The following is a 20448-nucleotide window of genomic DNA, read 5'->3' on the forward strand; positions in this document are numbered from 1 at the left end:
CAGGCACGAGGTCGTTTCCAAAAGTTATCCCGATTTCGAAAAACAATCCAGTCCAAATTATTCAATTACCCGAAATGCAACCGGCCGCTCGGCTTGCGCTACTCGTGATTGCGGCGATCGCTGTGGCGAGCTGCTCGTCGTCGTCCTCGGCTGCTGCTGCTGCTGCGTCGTCGTGGAGCATGAAGCAGGAGCACATCTTCCTCGAGTCCTTCTTTGCGAGCTCTCCGCAGGGCGTTGCAATGCTGTTCGCAAACTCGTCCGTTCCCGAGCAGATTGTCTTCTCCGGCAAGACCATCCTGCGCCGATGCTCGTACGTCGGCAAGACGATGACCTTCGCGTCCATCCTCGAGAATCCGAACGCATTGGCGAACGTCTCTGCGCTGGGCTACAACCACATTGGCGACATTGACATTTACAACGGCGTCCTGTACGCGCCGATCGAGGAGGACTCGTACACGCGCCCGGCCATTGTCACCTACGACCCAATGACGCTCGAGTATACCGGCCTCGTCCAGACCACCCAGAAGCACATGCCGTGGGTTGCAGTGTCGAGCCTCTACAAGTTCCTGTTCTCGTCCGAGTTTGACAATGTGACGAGCCTCTACGTCTACCAGGTCGAGAATCTGAAGATGGGATTGTTTACCATTCTGGATTTGCACCTGCCCGTCGGCCTCGAGCAAGGCCTCATGGCAGTGCAAGGCGGCGTTGTTTCCGGCACAAACTTGTACCTGAGCTCGTCTGCGCCCGGCGATCCGGTGTATGTGGTCGACTACCGAACCGGCATTGTCCAGCTCGAGTTCAATCTCCCGTCGACCCAAGAGACCGAGGGCATTGCCATTGCCAACTCGGACGGGTACATGTATGTTCTGGTCCAGAACAACTTTGATGTTGTCGCCTACCAGTACAGCCAAAGCTCGTAGTATGGCCGGAGATTTGTTTTTGTTTTTGGAGTAAAAACGGAACAACAACAAGGGAATCGGTGAACCAGTCTTGTCATTCTTCATTATTATTCATCATTGTGGCTTTGGAAAACAGGACAAGACAGAAATGGAGTCGGTGTGAATTAGTCATGTAAAAACAGGACAAGACAAAGTGTTCCGAGCACACACGGCGATGCTACACACTGCGATGCGTGTACACAATCCAACACAGCGCGAGTGGACGGACAACAAGAAAGGAGCACAATCGACAGGACAAGAACGACACACACAAAAAAAAAAAAAAAAGAGAAGAAAAAAAAGAAAAAAAAAAGAAAAAGAAAAAAAAACCAAGCATGAAAGAAACTACGAACAAGAACACACACAAGACAGGATGAATGACACAAACAAAGAAGAGGGGGGGGGGTTGTTAACGACTAAACGTTGTTTCGAAGAGGGGCAAAAAGAAAAAAAATACAAGTGAAATAGAAATCATAGCAATCATCCAAGAGTATGGGTACGTTGGCGAACCGCTTGAACAAGTCGATGCAGCTTGGCGCCAGTCGCACGCAAAGCATCGGGGCTGGGTGAGCCGGCGGCGCCAAAAACTTTCCGGGCAGTGCCATTGCTGGCGTCAGCAACACGATGGGTAAAGGTCTCTGCGAGTGCGTGCATCATGCCGTTGTCACGAGGGGAGACCTCGAGCAAGCGAGTGAGGCCGTCAAGGGTCAGCGGCTCAGCGCCAAACAGCTGACACAAACGAAAGTTGCTGCGGAATTCGAACAAGTCGAAAGTTTCGGCCATCGCTGCCAAGCCGTGTTCAGTGGCGCAGACTTCTTCCATCTTTTCGGCCAATTGCGCGATAGAGTTGTCAGACGTCTCCATTCGAGGCGAAAGCATCTGAGGCACAAAGGTCGGCGGAGGGGACAACGACGTGTAGGGTGCCGAGGTGGACGCTTGCAACTGTTGCGGCGGCTGTTGCTGGGGCGCGGGCGACGGTTGCTGCTGTGGAGGCTGGGCTTGCAGCCATTGCTGTGGCGGAGGGGGTTGCTGGGGCTGCGGCGTGGCTTGGGACGGAGCCGCGGCTGGCTGCGAGGCCTGCTGCTGCTGCTGCTGCTGCTGCTGCTGCTGCTGCGGTGGCGGGGCACCCGCCTGCGGTGTTGGCATTGGAGGCCACTGGGGATGTGCAGCCGGCGGCGGAGGGTATGGTGGATAGTGGTAATCAGCCGGCGGGTGGTAACCTGGCGGCGGCGGCGGCCGAGGGTGCTGCATGGACGCCATGCGGGCCATGTGCTGCTGTTGCTGATACGACCACTGAGCAAATTGCTGATGGTACTGCTGCAATTGCGCCTGGTACACGGCTTGCTGCTCCTGGAACGAAGCCTGCTGAGCGTGCGTCAGCCCGGCAGGAGGCGGACCTGCGTTGAAGGACGGGGGAGCCGCAGAGTACGGGTTTGCTCCAGGCGTGGCAGGCGTGGCAGGGGTGGACGGCATCGACTGGCCATAGTAGGACGAAGGGGGATAGCCCGGTGCGCCGCCGGGCGCGGGGAAGGCGCTCGGATAGGCCGAGGGCGGAGGCACGCCGTGTGGCGGAGCTGACGCCGGGTAGTGCGGGAAACTGGGAGCGCTAGACATCGGTGTGGGGTACGCCGGGGTGGTTGGTGCCGACATTGGTGCATGGCCATGGTAGGGCGGCGGCATGTGCATCTGGTGGTGCTGCTGTTGGGCCTGGTGGATGCCGAGGTTGGCAGCACTGAGTGGCTGACGAGGGTATGACGAGTCTTCGTCCGTGGACATGGCATTCACGGTGGCCTGAGGAGCCGCTGGGGCGCCGGACGCGGAGGCCAGCGCCCGCGCGCGAGCCGACTGCTTGGCAAGCTGCTTTTGGCCGAGGTTGGCACTATTCTCGGCCATCATGTCGCTCGCCACAGAGCCAGATTGCCCGAGGGCAGGTCGACCAGTGTCCATCGCTACCATGCTGGGGTCGAACGACGGCAAGCCTCCCGGGGGCATGATGGGCCCCACATGCGGGACGGAGCCGTTTTGAACGGCTACCAAGTGGTCGAGGGCTGCCGACCCTTCAAGGCTTCGGTACTCGGCCGATCTTTGCCATGCTCGGGCGAGGCGGTCAAAGCGTTCGATGGCCTTGAAGTCAAAGCCGTAGAGCTGCTGGAGAGTGTCGTACGAGGAGCAGAAGAGTCGCAATCCGTCAACGCCGTGCGCATGGAGGTTGCGCATCAGGTCTCGGCGATCGATCGAGAGCGAGGCCTTTTGCCGCAACAGCTGGGCAATGTAGTACACAAAGTCGGGCGACCAGCCCATCACGCCGTTGCGCTCGACGCAGGTTTTAATGTGCTTGAGAAAGTCAGCCTTGCGAGGGGTCGAGTGGGTGCACAGCTCGCACAAGAAGCGGTCCAGGTGGATGTGAACATCAATAACGTGTGGTCGCATATTCCGCAACTGGTTGGGTGCGTGTCCGCAGTAGCCATTCCCGACAAGCCACAAGCAGCGTGTCGCCGTGATGAGGTGGAAGCGCTCAATGTGCTCAATCAGAATTTCAGGCACCGTGAATGAGGCACCGCAGCCATCCCAATTGCAGGTAAAGTCTGTCAAAGTGAAGGGGGGGGGACGAAAAGCGAAAAGCGGGTGAGCAATTGTCAAACACGAAATCAAAGAAAGAAAGAAAAAGAATAAAAAACAAGAGCGCAGGGGCGATGCTTGGAAAAAAATAACAAAACAAAAGAAACAACGGAAAAAAAAAAGTTGACCAAAGCTGGAAAAATTCAGAAACCAAGTGCGGTTGTGAAGGGAAACGCGTCAGAAAAACGGCTCGAATTCGATGTGTGAATAAAAAAAAAATAATAAAAATTAAAAAAAAAACCCGTCCAGATTTCGCCTAAACCCTTCATTAAGGTCAACGAAACGTGTGAAATAATCGTGCCAACGAGAATGAGGGCAAGGGAAGGAGGGAGAAATAACAAGAGGAGGAGGGGAGATTAAAAGAAGCGTGTCGAAGTGAGCGACCGTCATTTGGTTGGAAAAGGCAAATGTGGTCTTAATGAATGAGTAAAGCAGGCAGCGTCAACGAACTTATCAAAACTGAATTAAAAAAGCACAAAAAAAAAAAACCGGCTGAGTTCCACCAAAAAAAAAAAAAAAAAAAAAAAAGCTGAAAAAAAAAAAAGAACAGGGCTTGGTGTGGTCGTGTGTGTCTGCGGAAAGAACACAGGGGCAGTGCACCGCAACGCCGACCAAACGAGATAGATCAAGCACGTCAGGTGCAAGGAAAGGAGCCAAGCCCCCGACACGCCGCAGGCAGGCAGGGTGCGAGACTGAGTGGCGCCAAATAATTGAAAACAAAATATTTTTTTTTTTTTTTTGTGGCATGGTCTGAATTGTCACCTGGATTTTCGTCATCGATCGACGAGTTGAATGAGCTGGAGCCATCTACTCGTTGTATGCGCCACCCGCTCATTGTGTGGCCGAGTGGGACGGCGAGTGATGCGGCCGAGGGAGGAGTGGGAGAAAGCCCAAGAAAAAAACGAAGAAAAAACGAAAAGAAAAAAAAAAAGGAAAAAAAGGGCCAAGAAAAAAAAAAAAAAAAAGTTCAGCCCTCAGCTCAACTGGTGTATGACTCAGACGAAACGCTGCTGTTCAAGCACTGGGCGAGAACACGTCAAAGAGCACAGAGCTGAGCAAACGAGGAAAGCGGAAGAGACAAAGACGAGGAAGCAGGTGCAAACGGATTGGGGGGTCTACTCAGATAGACACCGCAAACGCAAAAAGCAAAATAAACAAGAAAAACAATAGCGCTAAAAACAGGACTGCTCAGCACTGCCAAATCCAACAATCAAGATAAAGTGGACGGTGTTCGTTTTTTTAACAGCCAGTCTGAGTCACACTCGAGTGGACAGGCCCCCCAAGAGTCAGGTCCACGGAAGGAAAAGGGAACTGAAACACAGAAATGCAGACAGCACGACGGTGACGAAGGCTCGACCGTTCTCCAAACACAGCCGTGGATGTAAGCAAATCCCGGGAAAAAAGATGTCGAGCAAAGAGTGAAGGAGGGGACGGGACGGGAGCCGAGAGCGTGGGGAAGAAAAGAAAAAGATGAACAAAAAAGAAGGTCTTTGGATCTAAACCGACAGCCAAGTTTTTTTAGTTTTTTTTTGAAAAAATAAAAATAAAAAGATCCTTGGGCCTGCCAATTGATAACCATCACCTTGTTTTTTGTAATTGTTTTTTTAAATGTTGGGAGGCGTTGTGTTTGTTGTAACGTTCAAAGAAACAAAAAGAGAGAGAGGGTTTGAAAGTCAAGCCCAAGTGAGAACAAGCCAAGCGGCCGTGCTCAGCCCTCCCCTCAAAAACTAGTGTCCGTGTGTCAATCACCGACTCGATCAGGGAATTATCAAAGCAAGGAAGAGCAACCGAGAGGATGCGAGAAACATAAAAGAAAAAAACAAACACAATAAGGCTGAAAAAAACAGGGGCAAGCTGAGAATTCCAAACACGTTTTTGTAACCGCAACCAGACATAAGCCCCGAACACTCTGAGCAATCGTACTCCTTCCTTGATTTTTTGTGTTTGGACGACAGCGTCAAGCAGCGTTTCAGTGCTTGTGGAATCAAAGTGGAGCGAGCAATGGGCGCGCTTTGAGGCGAGAAAAAGCGAGGTCAACGCGAGCAGAAAATGGCGCGCAAAACAAAAAAAGCATTTCTGAACAAAAAGCCAGACTCAAGCCACACCATGCCGGGGGTCTTTGAAGAAAAAACAACCATCCGTAGGCTGTCTTGCGTTGAGCAGTGTGTGGAGCAACGTCGGTTGTATGACAAACCAAATGTTTGTGTTTACGTCCCAATCAACCACCCACAAATTAAAAAAAAAAAATACCGAACCAACCCAAAACAAGAGAGCGACACACCAAAAGAGCAGGGAGAGGGGCGTATATGCTGCGTTGACACAACCCACCATTTTGCGATTTGACCCACCACAGTTTGGCGGGCGGGAAGGAGAGGAGGAGACGAAGAAAGGATGCGACATTGAGAAAATTAGATGACAGCGAAGCTGTGAAAAATAAATAAAGAGAAAAGAAAAATCGGTATTGCACCATCAGGACGGTTGGTTGGGAGCAACAGGGAGGGGTGGGGGGGGGGAGAGAAGGTCAACGATGAACCAGTAGGGGCGAAAAGCGAGTCAGACGGAAAAGGGGCGAGCGAGCACGGGAGCGGCAGCGACAAACGGAAAAAAAAAAGAAAAAAAAAACTCAAATAAATTAGAAGTTTACCGTTGTTGTTTCGAGGCGGCTGCACGGCGCCGCGCTGGTGCAGGGGCGACACGACAGAGGGCGGGCCAGGCTGCGGTGGCGCAGGGGCGTGGATTTGTGCGGACGGCATGGTGGGAGGGAAGTGCGGAGCGTTTGGCCGAGTGGCGATTGGCGAGGAGAACGGCGCTTCCCAACGGTGCTGCTGCTGCTGCTGCTGCTTGGACGGTTCAAGCGGCTGATGCTGCTGCTGCTGCTGCGGCTGTGCGGGCTCGCTGAGCTGGTGCTGAGCTGGATCGTCTCGAGTATCATCCATGCTGACAGGTGCTGCCTCCTCCATGGCGGTGGGGTGAGCGCTGCCGCCGGATGCCGATGAGTGAACCGATGCAGTGCTCGTGGTCGAGACGGGCGCACCAGCGGGCACAATCCTGGGTTCGCTGCTGTCGTACGACACGGCCGCCAACGCTGCCGCGTCCTCTTGCTGATTGAGTTGATCTAGCTGGCTGGGTTGAAGCGAGCGCTGCTGCAGAAGCGGCTCCTGCGCCATCTCCATCTTTCTGCTCAGAATCCACCGTAAAGATGAAGCCTGCTTTTTCGCTGGAACCGTCAAAAAAAAAAAAAAAAAAAAAAAAAAAAAAAAAAAAACTCAATCAGTTTCAGCAGCTGCATTTTGTCCTTGCACTACCGTTGTTGCTGCGGGGACCAGCAAACAACGTGGTTGGTGCACATCACAAGTCTCCTCCTCTACTCAAAGCAGCCATCAGCACAATGGCACTGGCCGACAAAGCTGCAACGACGTGTAACTCCAGGGAAGAAATGATCATTAAAAAAAAAAAAAAAAGAGATCGCACCATTTTTTTTTTGGAGTGTCTGAGCTGGGCCACCTGAGGGCTGCTCTCCAGGGCGCCGTGACGTGCGGCAGTGTCTCCCACACACAAAGCGTGACAGCATCAATCCCCTTCCACACGGCGTGCGGCAAGCGCGTCTGCAAGGGGGGCAGCACTCAAAGCAGCCACATGATAGCGTGGCGAGCGTTTGAGCGCGCAGAGCTGAGCACGATTTTTTTTTTTTTTTTTTCCGTTTTCAAATCGTGTTTTGGGCTTACAAAGTTCTGAACAACCAAGTGAGGAAGAGTGAGCTCAAAAAACAGCAATGTTAATGTTGGTTTAATGTTGGTTTCATGTTGAGTTTGGAGCGGTGGAGGGAGGGCGAGGGGGAAGGGGGAGAAAGCGGAAAACAACAGTACAGCCAGGTGGCGAATCCTGAACCATTGGTCAGCAGAAACTGGGAAGGTGTTTGTATTGGGCACAATGTTGTCGCACTTTTCTCGGCCCGAGTGAAGCGCGGCGCATCTGGGGCACCCGCACTGGCTCATGCACAGAGAATCCACAGTAGTTGTTGGTGTCGCGGCAGAGGCGAGCGACGGGAGGCGTCGCAATGAGACGAGGACGAGCGAAGTGGAGGAAGGAAGCCAAGAAATCCACAAAAAAAAAAAAAAAAAAATCGAGTTTGGCTGCTGAGCGCTGCCTCGGCCACCACCCGCATGACCGACTCTTGATGCGCATTGCAGTCGGAGTCTCGAACGACTCGCAAGAGTGGCCGTTGGTGGGATGGAATGCATGTCTGTGATATTGAGCCAGGTTTGGTGCGAAGGGCAGAAGGAAGGGGGTTGTGCGAGTTGTGTCGTTGGAACGCAAGGCAAAAAGCCCAAAGCTGACGATCAAAGATCATTTTTTCAGCTCTCCATGATCAGCTGCCCAAAACAAGGCAAGAGCTCGGAAATTGTCAGCAGCAACAAAGATCCTTGATCCCTTTTTTGGGGAACGGCGATGATTCCCCATAAATTTAGCCGATCAGCAAACGTTTGTGCGCGGATCGTTGTTGTGCAAAAACCCGTTCGACCTGGTCAAAGAATTGTTGCCGTTCCTCTCGAGCGAAACAAGCAGCGCACCCAAGAAACGAAATAAAACACCGATAAAACCAATAAAACCGCGGCCGGACCAAAATCCAACTCACAACTCGCCGACATGGGTGTTTCGTCTCAGAAATGGAGGTGCAGACTGTTGCCAGCTGTTCCTGACTCTGACTTCCTGGTGCTGACCGGCTTGCTGATGTGATGGTCGCTGTATTGTCGAACCAGCGGGCATGGTGCGCTCGTTCGTTTCATTGCGCAAAGTTTGCAGAGTGACACGCAGCGAACCTCCCTGGCCCAGCATCCCGATACGCCAGCTTCGCGATTTACCACCTTGCGATCGGTATGCTCACTTGTTGCAAAAAATCTACCGAGCCATGAGGCCCCTCTTTCCATACACACGAGGCAGTCGATGAAATTTGCCAAACCGCGCGCCGAAATTTGACCAAACCGCGCGCATACCGTTGTGGCAGTATTCGACCGACCCGCACCTAATTACCAAAAGGATTGCTCTCATGCAATCCTTCCTGTGGTCTCCAGTACATCAACTCGCGTCTGTGCGCGCTTCTGAGGGACGGACGAGAGTGGTTGGTTTGCCAGAATCCTGCCGCACGTTTGTGCACCGGTGCTGGCAGGGAGGGGTCGCCACCCAACCGCACCTGTCGTCATTGGATGCAAACCGAACAAGGCAAGGAATGTATGGGCGTGGAGGGGGAATGCTACGCGTGACTTTTAGTGTCCATACAGTACCGTCCACGAGTTCAGGGTCTGTTTTTGTTCTTGCCACATTTTCTCCAAGCTTGCAAGCATAGCACACCGTTGGCATGAAAACGAGTTCGTATATTGGAGCATGCTTCTTGAACTCTTTGGCCAACTGAATACATTGGTTCCACCCTCGTCACACTCTGTTCCGCTCATCTGCCAGTCCCAGCAAACAACGTGTGTTTCGGTATGCTCGCGGTTTCGCACCATGTCGAGGCCACCCGACATTGTTTCCATGCAAATTGAGTTCGATGAAATTCCATGCCTTTCGTCTGGTTCGCTGCGTACCACAGTTCTCGCAGGTTCAAAAAGCCAGCGCGGTTTACGGTTCGGCGGTCAGTCTTTTCTTTTCACTTCTTTCGCTCCAGTTGTCTCTTGCACTGCGGCGCTTTCCGTTTCTTTGATTTGCTCTTGGTCTTTGAAACGCTTTCCTGCATTTCTAGCATTTGCGCTTTGCGACTTTCTTTCTGTTCTCTCTGTTCTCGACGTTATCGTAAGTGTTCTTGATGAACTTGACGGCGACCTTGATTTTTGTCATTTTCGTTTGTTTCATTTCTTTTGCGCTTTTTTTTCCCCCAAGTTTCACTGGGGCCAGCTGCGATCACGTCCAGCTTCGAGCCGCCTTTCTGCACATCAAAGTGTTGAGCAGCTCTTCAGATTTGGTGGAACGCAACGGCGGAAGAGTCGAGGGAAGGGCGGATGGGGGGGGGGTTCGGTTTGGATGAAACAATAACGCCGAACCCGACCAGCAAAAAAATAAAAAAAATAAAATAAAATAAAATCAGAAAGGGTTCGGCGTTCTTTGAGTCGCTTTTTTTTTTCCCCAACACGCCACGATCGCGACGTCGAAAGAACGGTCGCAATCTCAGTGTCGATAAAACCACAAAAAAAAACACGCACAGAATCGCAGCAACGCAAATGTGCCACTGCGACTCCAAGCAACAAAACGAACAAAAACAAACAACAAAACAAAAATGACAATAAAAAACAAAAACGCGAAAAAGTTGTTGTGCACATGCAGGTGACCTCGTCCACCCGTTCCTGTTTACTAATTTTGTGACATTTTTTGCACTTGTATTTTATCATCCGTGACAGGTCAAACAACCATCGTGATGATTCGGTCTCGGCGCACTCTGCTGCATAACGCAGCAGTCGCTTGCTTTGTCGCTGCAGCTTTGCTGGCGGCTGCGACTAGCACCCAGGCGGCGTACTCGACCGCCTCCCAGAAAAAGATGCCCACTGCTACGACCCGCGCCATGTGGGTTTGGGAATCATGGCCGACCCTGCGCGTCAAGGCCAACGTGGCGCCGTTCCTGGACTTTTTCCAGAAGCCGTTCGGCCACACCGAGTACGCCTACAATCGCATTCTCCTGTCTCCTGGCGCGGCAGCGCTCACCTCAGACCAAGCTGCGCTGCGGTACTTTATCTCTCAGGCACACCTCCGCGGCATTGCTGTCGAGTACCTCGATGGCCAGAACACTTGGGCCCAGGATAGCGACAAGGCCGTCGCCAAGGCGCTGTGCAACACGGTTCTGAGCTTTAACACTGGCACGACGACGCAGGACGACGACTTTGACGGCATCCACCTCGACATTGAGCCGCACACGCTGGGTGCCATTTGGCGCCAGAACACGGGCGCTGGCAAGGACCGCTACAACGACAACCTCGAGGACAACACCATGGAGGTCTATGCTTCCTGCCGTGCCAGCATTAACGCGCAGGATCCCAAGGTCACGCTTGCCGGCGACTTTGGCGACGACTACAGCTACTACGTGACGGATCTCTGGGGCGCCATCATGTCCCAGAAGGTCCACGACTACGTCGCCATCATGAACTACTACGACACCCAAGCCAGCTTCATCAGTGGCAATGCCGGCGTCGGCGGCCTGGTTCAGAACTTGGCCAACGCGAAAATCCCGGTTCTCTTTGGAGCGGAGACCATCATGCCCCCGTACGCTCCCGACGAGTCGTCATTCTGGCAGGAGGGCTATGGTCACATCGAAAAGCTGTTCCAGAACGTCTATCCCACGTACCGCAGCTCTGCCAACTTTGCAGGCTTTGCCACCCATCACTACAACTCTTACAAGCTGATGTCGTACGACTTGGTTGGAACGCTCGGCAAGGAGGCCTTCCCCGGAGGTGCCCCGTACGGTTCTGGCTCTGGCACTGGCTCGGGCTCTGGCACTGGCACTGGTACTGGCACTGGCACCGGCACTGGCACCGGCACTGGCACCGGCACTGGCTCGGGCTCGGGCTCTGGCTCTGGTACCGGTTCCGGTACTGGCACTGGTGGCGGCGGTGTTGTCCTTCCAGGTGTCCGCTCGTGCCAGCTCGTGAACAACCAACTCATCGTCTCCAACCTCGCATCCAATGTCAAGTGTGTTCAACGCGACGACACCTACGAAGCTGCCGGTCCTGACGCAAGCGGCAAGACTGTGTTCAAGAATGTGCCCAAGCTTTGCAACGTTGAGCTCTACAGCTCGTTGGACGGCAGCAAAGACTGCTCCGGCTACTTGGGCAACATTGACTGCGTGGTCGGCAGCGGCGAAGTCGAGCCTGGCAAACCTTCCAGCACACCCGGAGCCGTCAAGCCAGGCAAGCCAACGAGCACTGCTGGTGCTGTCAAGCCGGGCAAGCCAACCACGACCGCCAAGCCCCCGCCTGCGCAAGCCACCTCCAGCATCAAGCCGGGCAAAACTTCGTCCGCTCCCCCGCCTGTTGTCAGGCCCGGTAGCAAGCTTATGCCCAATGGTGCTACTACCCGCGCCATGTGGGTTTGGGAGCTCTGGCCCACCCTGAAGCAACAAGCCAACGTCGCTCCCTTCGTCGCATGGCTCCAGGCTCCTCACGACGACCCTTCCCTTGCCTTCAACCGCATCTTCCTTGAAGTCGATACTACCGCGCTCACGGATCCTGCTGGCGCACAGCAGCTTCGTTACCTGCTGACCGAGCTTCACAAGGTCGGAATTGCCGTCGAGTTCCTTGGCGGCAACGCCCAGTGGGTCATGACTGCCAACAAGGAGGTCCCCAAGCAGATCTGCGACGACTTGATTTCATTCAATCTTGGCACCACCGCTACGACTGACAACTTTGACGGCATCCACCTTGACATTGAGCCGCACACGCTTGGTGCATCTTGGCGTCAAAACACGGGCGCCGGCAAGGACAACTACAACGACGAGTACCAGAACAACTACGTTGAGATTTACTCGTACTGCACTGCTGCTGCCGCCGCTCGCAACCCTGCTCTGACGGTTGCCGCTGACATTGGCGCCGACTACGCCCAGTATGTGACTGACTTGTGGAATGCTGTCCAAGCTGGCGGCGTCATGGACTACATTGGCATCATGAACTACTACGACACCCAAGATCGCTTCGTCAACGGCGAGGACGGCATCGGCGGTGTGGTCAAAAACCTGGCTCTTGCCTCCAAGGTTCCGCTTGTCTTTGGCGCCGAGACCATCATGACTCCGTTTGCTCCGCCTGCCGCTTCGTTCTGGCAGGAGGGCTATGGCTACCTCGAGCTCATGTTTGACAATGTGAGACCCATGTTTGCGGACAACCCGAACTTTGGCGGCCTTGCCATTCACCACTACGACTCGTACGAGATGCTGCCCTACGACCTGCTTGGCACGCTGACTGGCGAGGAGGTTTCGACCGGCACCCCCAAGTGCGAGTACATCAATGGCCAGATCATTGTGTCCAATCTTGCCAAGACTGTCCAATGCGTTCAGCGCGAGGACACGTACGATGCTCTGACTCCCGACAGCAACAACCAGGTTGTGTTCACCAACGTGCCCAAGCTCATCAACGTCGAGACGTACTTTACGATGAACGGTGAACGAGACTGCTCTGTCTACCTTGGCAACATTGACTGTACCGTCGGCTCTAGCGACGGCTCGGAACCGGCACCCACTTGCGACGCTTGCGTCCATGGGTCTTGCGTGAACGGCAAGTGCTCATGCCAGTCCGGCTACACTGGCAAGGACTGCAGCACCCCCGTCGTGGCACCTTGCGTGTGCTCCTACGAGCAGACCGCGCCAGAGCTGGCTGCCCCGCTCCGACGCCGCGAAGAAGGCGGTCGATACACGTATGCGCGCCGCAATGCGGCCGTGTACTCTGCTCCTGGCAGCGCGACATACGATTCCTCGACTGGCGATGGCTCTGACAATGGTTTGATTATCGCTGCCGTAACCGGCTGGGGTGTTGCATCCGTTGGCGTCATTTATGCCAGCGTCATGGCTTTCAAGAAGAAGCAGGCTGTCCAGCGCGTTCGCAAGGCGAGCATTCAAGCTCAGAGTGCCTACCGTCCCGTCTCGTCCCGTCGTGACTCGCTTGCTAGCATCCCAGAGGCCGATCCCATGGCGATGGCGGACGATTCCGACTTTACCGCACTCCGTCGCTCGTCAACCGTGTAAAGCGAGTTCTAGCCTCCAAGTCCCCTGTGGAAGTGTTTTGTACTAGTATGTGTAGTTTTATCTTCTCACAAAAATGCCCTGCATGATGCATGAGGTGCGCTTGGCTTGCTGTATGTGGGTTTTCACATATCGGTTTTGCTCGGAAACGAAATTGCACGCTGATTTACGTTGACGACAAAGTCACCAGTTTATGTATAAAATAAAAATGAATTCAAAACAGTAGTCTACAAGTACAAGTACACTGACATCAACAAGCAGCAACAGCATGCGGTCACTCAAACACGCAAACAACAAGCCACAACAACATAAAATACAAACAAAAGCGGATAAACGCACAACGAACGCAGTACAGAACGAAAAAAATCATGGCGCACTTTTTACACCTCTGTATCAGTGTCAGAGGAGTCTGCGCGGTCCAAGAATGGCGGCGGGGGCGGCGGGGCCGGGACATGTTTTGGCACGGGGCCCGCGGGACGCGGCGGGGCGATGGCATGAATCGGAGGCGGGCCGGGCAGAGATGGGGCAGCAATGGGAGGGCGAGGATAGGGCTGCGGGGCCGTGCGATGAGGGGCATTGGCAAAGCCAGGCTCGGCGGCGGTGGCAGGCAGGCTTGGGGTGACAATGCCTTGCGCAATCAGGGCGTCCTTCTGCTCGTTGTACTTGGCGACCATGCCGTACAAGTCTGCCGAATACAAAGACTGGATGGAAGACTTGCGACCGTGCGAGGTGACCAGCTTGAGAGACAGCGCGCCATCGCGCTCCAGCTTGGCAACCCGTTCGGCGGCATCGTTGAAGACGCGCTCGCGCTCCTGGTCGGTCTTGCAATTGTTCAGCTCGGCGGCCGTCTCGGCTTGGATGATTTCCTTGCGCTCGGCAATGTAGCGCTCCAAGGAGCGACGTTGCTCGTCCGAGCCCTTGCCAGCAGCTCCACCGGCGGCAGGCTTGCTCAGCACGGCACGCAGGACTGGACGAGAGGTCTTTCGGCGTGGTGCCGGACGTGGGTTTGCCGAATCGCCGGGCGGCAGCTCTTCGTAGCTTGGCGCGACGGAAAGCGCCGAGTTGTCGCTCAGTTCTGTCTGCAGCTGACGGGTGCTGGCAGACGGCGAGCTTGGCGAGTGGGGCGGATGCCCGCCGGCGGCAGCGGCTCCTCCAGGGCGAACAGAAGCGTTGAACAGAGACTTGACAAAGTTGCTTGCACGACGACCTGTAGTCAGGGCCTGTCGCTGACGTTGACGGTGCTGCTCCAAGAAGATGGCACCAGCGCTAGCGCCAACGCCTGCAGCAGCGTCATCGGCACCTGCAGCGAGCGAACCTGCGTCTGCCTGATGTTGCTGCTGGGCCTCTTCCTCTTGCTCGGCCAGCTGCGAGGAGAGCTGGCGCATCATGCCAGAGCGAGGCTTGTCGCCGCGCATCTGGGCATACAGCATGACAGCGTTGCGAAGCTCGCGATCGAGGTTGGTAGCACGGCGACGCAGCTGCGCAACGTGCTCGCTGAGGTCGAATGCATCAACATTCTCACCCTGCAGCAGCTTGGCAATGTTGTCCATGTCCTGCTCGTCTGCCGAGTCGGCCGACAGCAGAGCGCGGGCAGAAGGCGAGCCGTTGGCGCCCGCCTTGGCTTCCTCCTCCTTGGCGTTGAAGGCGCCCTCAATCTTGCCGCGGAAGCTGGTCTGACGGTTGAAGCGCGCGCGAACCTTGGTCTTGTTGCGGACAAACGGCAAGTAGTAAAAGATGTTGTACAGCATGCCGTAGATGCGAATGCCAAACAACACGGGCAGCTTGTAAATGACGGGGAAGAGCACTTTGACCTCGGGCGAGATGGGGTGCTGTGCCGGGGTCAGGACGAGCCAGCCAAAGATAAAGTAGACAAACGTCTGGACTGCCCAGGCGACAATCATGGCCTTGACCAAGAAGAGCGGGTTGGCGCTCATGACGAGAATGACAATGCCGTACAAGAAGAGAATCCAGTCGTTCAAGATGAGGGCAACGTCGTACAGCGCGACCACACGCGCCCAGAAGCCAGTCCAGCAGGTGATTGCGCGCAGGGTGAAAATCATCTTCAGGTACTTCCACAAAAAGCGCTGACGCGAGACCTCCCAGCCCTTGCCGCGCTGCAAAAAGAGCGACGGCTCACCGCAGTCACACGACGGGGGCTTGTACCACCGATGCATGAACGATGGCACAATGTCTCGCGAGTGGAACCAGCACAGCGGCACATCCGTGCCAACGACAATCGTGGCGGCAGTGTCGACCTTGTAGCCAGCTTCATGCTTGCGCGACTCGTCCAGAATCCACGGCCGCTTGGCCAGCGAGTGCAAAAGCAGACCTTGCTGCAAGTCGTCGCCGTGATGCATCGTGTCGTGTCGGAACAAGATGTCGGTAATGTACTCTGTGCGCCAAGTGTTGAACGCACCCGACGCGAACAGGGCAGTGCCGAGGCGGGCTTGCACCACCTTCATGTAGCCGGCAAGCAAGTACTCGAGGTCTTGGAAGTACGCAAGGGTGTGGACGGTGTTGCGTGCATGCAGAGGGTAGGCCAGGCACTTGACGTGCTCGTTTCGATCAAAGTAGCCAACGACCTCGGCTTCAGTCCAGTTGTCTGGCACAATCGTGTCGTCGTCGATGAGCGTCACAAAGTCAATCTGAGTCGGGTAGTTGCGCAAGTTGAAGACCGAGGCAAACTGCGCGACAGTCTTGGAGCCTTCCGTGAGCGTGCCAAAGTTGACGCCGCGTCCGCGGTAGTTTGGATGCGACTTGCTGTACACGGCCGACAACGCCTTGCACTCTTCTTCGGTGGCAATTCGCTCCTTTTCCGAGGAGCCGTTGTCAGCAACAAAGATTTGCCACGGCTCCGATCGCTTCATAATGTTGATGATGGTGTTGCGGATTTTGGCCGAGCTGTTGTGGCAAGAGATGATGAAGGCATGGCGGCCAACCTTGGGCTTGTCGCCAGCAGCAGCAGCAGCAGTAGCAGCCGTGTCCTGATCTTTGGTGGACGCGATCGGAACGACGACAGCAGCAGTTCCCTTGATCGGAGGGCAAGTTGCGGCGAGCATGGCGGCTGTTCCGGCATCTGCGGCAGGCACCGGAGCGGGCTTTGGCCAACGAATGAAGAGAGCAAGACACAAGAGCAGGATGGCATCGTAGTTGAGCAAGAGCATGTAGAAGACAAATTGGAAGATTTGGTCTTCCATGGTGCCCGAGTTTGATCCGTTGCCATCGACCGTGTTGGAAAAGTCCTTGACAACCTGGAACATGTCCTTGCCCGTGGAGACAGACACGACATACACGGTGATGAGGATGCAGGCCAGCAGAGCGACCGCAAGACCTTGCAGGACGCCAATGCTGCGATCGGTGCGCGACTTGCGGTAGGTGTAGCAGTACATGATGCGCGAGACGACAGGGCGAATGACGCCGACAATCGCCAGCATGCCCGTGACAAACAAGATGGAGCCGAGCAGCAGGTTGGAAAGCACGTCGCCGAGAAGATTGCTCGTCTCGGTCGGGCACTCGCAGTACTCTTGAACAAGACCGTCCAGTCCGTAAATCGGGCTGTCGCCAAGGTTGCGGCTCGCTTTGAAGGCTTGAGCGACAATCACGGCAGACTTTTTGACGCGCTCGCAAAAGCAAGGCAACGTCCATGTCGGCATGTCGAAGAACTTTTTGTCGTCCTTGGCATGGTTGAACACGGTTTGGAAGCCAACGCCCGGAGACGTCTCAAAGTTGTACCCCAGAGTGCGGGCAGAGCCGGTGAGTGTGTAGACCTGGCGAGTGCTGGGGTCGGAAAAGCCAAGCATCATCCACGGGACGCGAATCTCAAAAATGCTGCCATTGGACTGCCAGGTGGCCATGTTGTTAAAGTACGGGTCGGTGAAGTCTGTCGTGCCACGAATCATTTCGCCGCCAATAAAGACCTCGGGCGGCGTGTCGATGGAGCTACCGTCGGGCATGATGTACTCTGCCGGGTTTTTCGTGATTTGCGTCCACTTGGAAAACAGGCCGCGGCGGGAATCGTACAGAGTGGTCGCGTCTTCGATGGCGCCCACCCACTCACCAGGACCACGGAGGTAGAGGTCAAAGTAGCCGTTCAGGTACATGTTGACTGCGTTTCCAGTGAACGAGAAGGCGTACTCGACGGGAATGTCGTACAGCGTGTTGTCGTCCTGGGCGTTGATCGAGAAGGAGCCTTGGGAGGCGACAGTGTCAAACGCAACCCAGAGCTCGTCGGTGGGCAGCCAGTTGCCGTTGCGCTCAACCATAATGTACAAGAAGGAGGCGTCCGATCGCATATGCATGCGGCGCAGGCCAGTGCTGAGGGCAGTGGCAGCCAGGTAGTTTGGCATGGTGGTTGGCCAGTCGTTTGCCAGGCCGTCGACAGTGATGGTTTGCGGGACCTCGGCGGCAATCAGGCCGTAGAATTGTTCGGAACTCATGTGGTTGTGCCACACCTTGCGGTTGACGTCGACCTTGAGCGTGTTCCAGTTCTTCTTGAACCACTCGTCAATGAGCTGGAAGAGGCAGATGCCCTGGATGTTGACCTGCTGGAGAATCTGGATGATGCTTGCCATGAACTGGCCTTGCTGGACTTCCGTCATGGAGCCGTGGTTGCGACCCTTGTAGCCAAAGTGCGAGTTGCCGATGGAGGTTGGAAGACCCACTTCAGTAATGATCAGAGCTTGGCCGGGGAAGTACGCGCGAAGGCGGAGAAGATAGCCAATGTACGGGTCGGCTTGGTCGACGTTCGGAATCCACGGAATGTTGTCGCGAGGATCGATAAAGTTCATGTATTCCGGGTAGTAAGGGTAGGCGTGGAAGTTGATAAACGAGCCGGCCGTCCAGCCAGAGCTGACAATGATGTGCAGCGCGTCCACAGTCTGCCAGTCTTCCTGAGAGATGGGCGGGCCTGGCTCGGACGGGTGGACGAGGGGATCGGTCGTGACCCAGTTCACAAAGGAGGCCGGGTGAAGCATTCCGTAGCCGTGGTCCAACTTGAGGAGAAGGTCCAGCATCATGCCAACCCAGCTTTCAAACGGCGATGCAGCCGCAGTGCACGCGACAAAGGTGCCCTGGTACGGCGCGAGGCCAGCGTTCAAAACATTGGTCACATTGACGGCGAACGGGTACCACTCTGTGCCCATCAGCCATCCAACAACCCACTGAGAAATGTCAGTGCTGTAGGTGCCCGACTTGTGGAAGGCGTAGGTGATTTCATCGCCGCGTCCGTACACGGCGGAGAGGACATTCCGAATGTTGGTTTCCATGATTTCCTTGATGTCGGCGTCGTAGGCGTTGCGGCCGTTGTTGTCGTCACCAATCAGTTCTTCTTCGGGCGTCCAGATGCCGTGCAGAACATAGATGGGGTCTGTGGTGCCAGCATTGAACTCGGCAACAGCCTCGTAAAACTCGGGGGTCAGGACGGTGTACACACGAACCACGTTCGAGTAGACGCTCTGCATGTACTTGAACGCGCGAATGTACTCGCCCTTGGTCAGCGGGAGTTCACCGGGGTCGTATCCAGGCTTGGTCGCACCCAAGTTCATGCCGGCAACAAAGCCAAAGGTAATCCAGCCGTCCGTCGACCCAGGAGCGCCGACGCCGACAAACTCCTCAAAGAATCCGTTGGTCACGCGAAAGCTGTACGAAACCGTTTTGCCGTTCACCACAGAGGTCGTTTTGGCCATCTGGGCAGCGTCAACCGACATGGCAACGACAGCAGCGAGAAATAGGACGACAGCGGCCATCATGAAGGGCAGTCCCGCCAGAGATGGCACGCGAGCCTTCTGCCGAGACAGCATTCGTCGAGTTGTCAACCGGAGCGAGGTGTGCCTAAGCAGGAGCAAGGATGAAGATGCGGTTTTGCGTTCGACTCTATGTCAAGGAAACGAATAAGAGTGAGTAAGGTGGTCATCGAACGAATAGGCAGTATGACGGGAGCAGCAACGACAACAAGGAGGGGGATGGGCGGGTGAAAAAAAGCCCGAGAGACAAAATAAGTGCGTGGGAGGAGGAAGTCAAGGTCGAACGAGCGTTGTAGAATTACACGCCAGGGGCTCCAACGTCTTAAACAAGGCACAATCGTTAAAGACGCAGCGTTGCAGCACCGCTGGATGTGGCAAGAACGCGTCTCGCAGCATCCACCGACCAGCAGGATGAAGACAAAAGAAGAATCCAACGAGAGTAAAGAGGAAGAAGATATGAGTTTTGTTTGTCAACTATTTTTGACGGTTTCGTTTTTTTTTTTTCTTTTTCCATACCACTTGATTGGGGTGGTACCACACGCCCGGGTGGGGAGCTTCTTACTCTTGCAGCTCCAGCTAGCTCGAAGCTGGAGTTGTGAACCCATCCACAAAGCTCAATACCATGGCGAGAAGAGTGTGCATGACAAAGAAGCAAAACTCACCGTTGGCCTTGGCGGAGAATGCAAGACCCAAGAAGCCAAGACGTGAAACCTCAAGAAAAAAAGAAAAGGACAAAAAGAAAACGCTCGTTGATTCAACGCAAGGGAGCAAGCGATTGAAGGGACCAGCCGAGCGGAAACACGGGTTGTTGAATGCACACTGGAAGCTAGAATGACACACGCACACTGGTAGAATCGCTCAACAGGTGCCTGCGAGACGATCGATCAAATGGAGGATGCTGTTTGACAATAAAAATTACAATAACGCAAGAAATGAGGAGTGATCAATTCCAAACAAAGATGCATCGGGTAGGAAGGCGAAACCAAAAAAAAAAAAAAACCCGGCTAAAATCAAAAATCTCGAAATCGTCAACCACACAACCGCACAATCAATTTCTCCAAAGGTTGTGTCGACCACACCCACGTATGTGGCTCTCTTTGATCGTTAAAAACGCAGAGCGTAGGTGAAGCGTACAATGTTGGAAGAAGCAGCGAAAGAAAACAAAAAAACCAAGTGACGCACTCTGGCTTCCTAACTCATCGACCCATCATCGAACCATCAATCGATGAGAAGATCGCGTGGGAAACATCACAGAGAAGGTTCAATGATGTACAGAGAACGCAGTGGCCGTCTGATGTTCGATTCATGATGTGACAAACTCGGTCGCATCCTTTGAACACCCCAATCTTGAAACACCAACCAAAAACAAAAAAGGCCAAAAACCGAGTCACTCCCACTCCCCTCCCACTCTGTTGCATCCGACTCGCAAGTGCTCAGGTCG

At 54.6% G+C, this 20448-nt stretch overlaps 4 protein-coding genes across 5 annotated transcripts; 2 read left to right on the plus strand and 2 right to left on the minus strand.

Annotated features, from left to right (window-relative positions):
• Positions 1-59: 59 nt before the first annotated feature.
• Positions 60-1062, plus strand: CAOG_05307 (hypothetical protein). The gene has a single exon (XM_004346942.2). The coding sequence runs from the start codon at positions 75-77 to the stop codon at positions 918-920; it is 846 nt and encodes a 281-aa protein (XP_004346992.1). The 5' UTR covers positions 60-74; the 3' UTR covers positions 921-1062.
• Positions 1063-1206: 144 nt separating this feature from the next.
• Positions 1207-7301, minus strand: CAOG_05308. Of its 2 annotated transcripts, XM_004346943.2 has the most exons (3): positions 7283-7301; positions 6202-6774; positions 1207-3523 (listed from the first exon to the last, which is right to left on the minus strand). In XM_004346943.2, exons 2-3 carry the CDS (start codon positions 6728-6730, stop codon positions 1419-1421), a joined length of 2634 nt encoding a protein of 877 aa, XP_004346993.1. In that variant the 5' UTR covers positions 6731-6774; positions 7283-7301; the 3' UTR covers positions 1207-1418. The 2 variants fall into 2 exon arrangements, with proteins under 2 accessions (XP_004346993.1, XP_011270494.1); XM_011272192.1 differs by lacking the exons at positions 6202-6774; positions 7283-7301 and adding an exon at positions 4320-4522.
• Positions 7302-9203: 1902 nt separating this feature from the next.
• Positions 9204-13491, plus strand: CAOG_05309 (hypothetical protein). Its single transcript, XM_004346944.2, has 2 exons — positions 9204-9344; positions 9947-13491. Exon 2 carries the CDS (start codon positions 9964-9966, stop codon positions 13267-13269), a length of 3306 nt encoding a protein of 1101 aa, XP_004346994.1. The 5' UTR covers positions 9204-9344; positions 9947-9963; the 3' UTR covers positions 13270-13491.
• CAOG_05310 (hypothetical protein) lies at positions 13453-19956 on the minus strand. Its single transcript, XM_004346945.2, has 2 exons — positions 19670-19956; positions 13453-19137 (listed from the first exon to the last, which is right to left on the minus strand). Exon 2 carries the CDS (start codon positions 19062-19064, stop codon positions 13647-13649), a length of 5418 nt encoding a protein of 1805 aa, XP_004346995.2. The 5' UTR covers positions 19065-19137; positions 19670-19956; the 3' UTR covers positions 13453-13646.
• Positions 19957-20448: the final 492 nt, after the last annotated feature.

The sequence above is a fragment of the Capsaspora owczarzaki genome (genome assembly GCF_000151315.2).
Source record: "Capsaspora owczarzaki ATCC 30864 unplaced genomic scaffold supercont2.8, whole genome shotgun sequence".
Taxonomy (NCBI): Eukaryota; class Filasterea; order Ministeriida; family Capsasporidae; genus Capsaspora; species Capsaspora owczarzaki.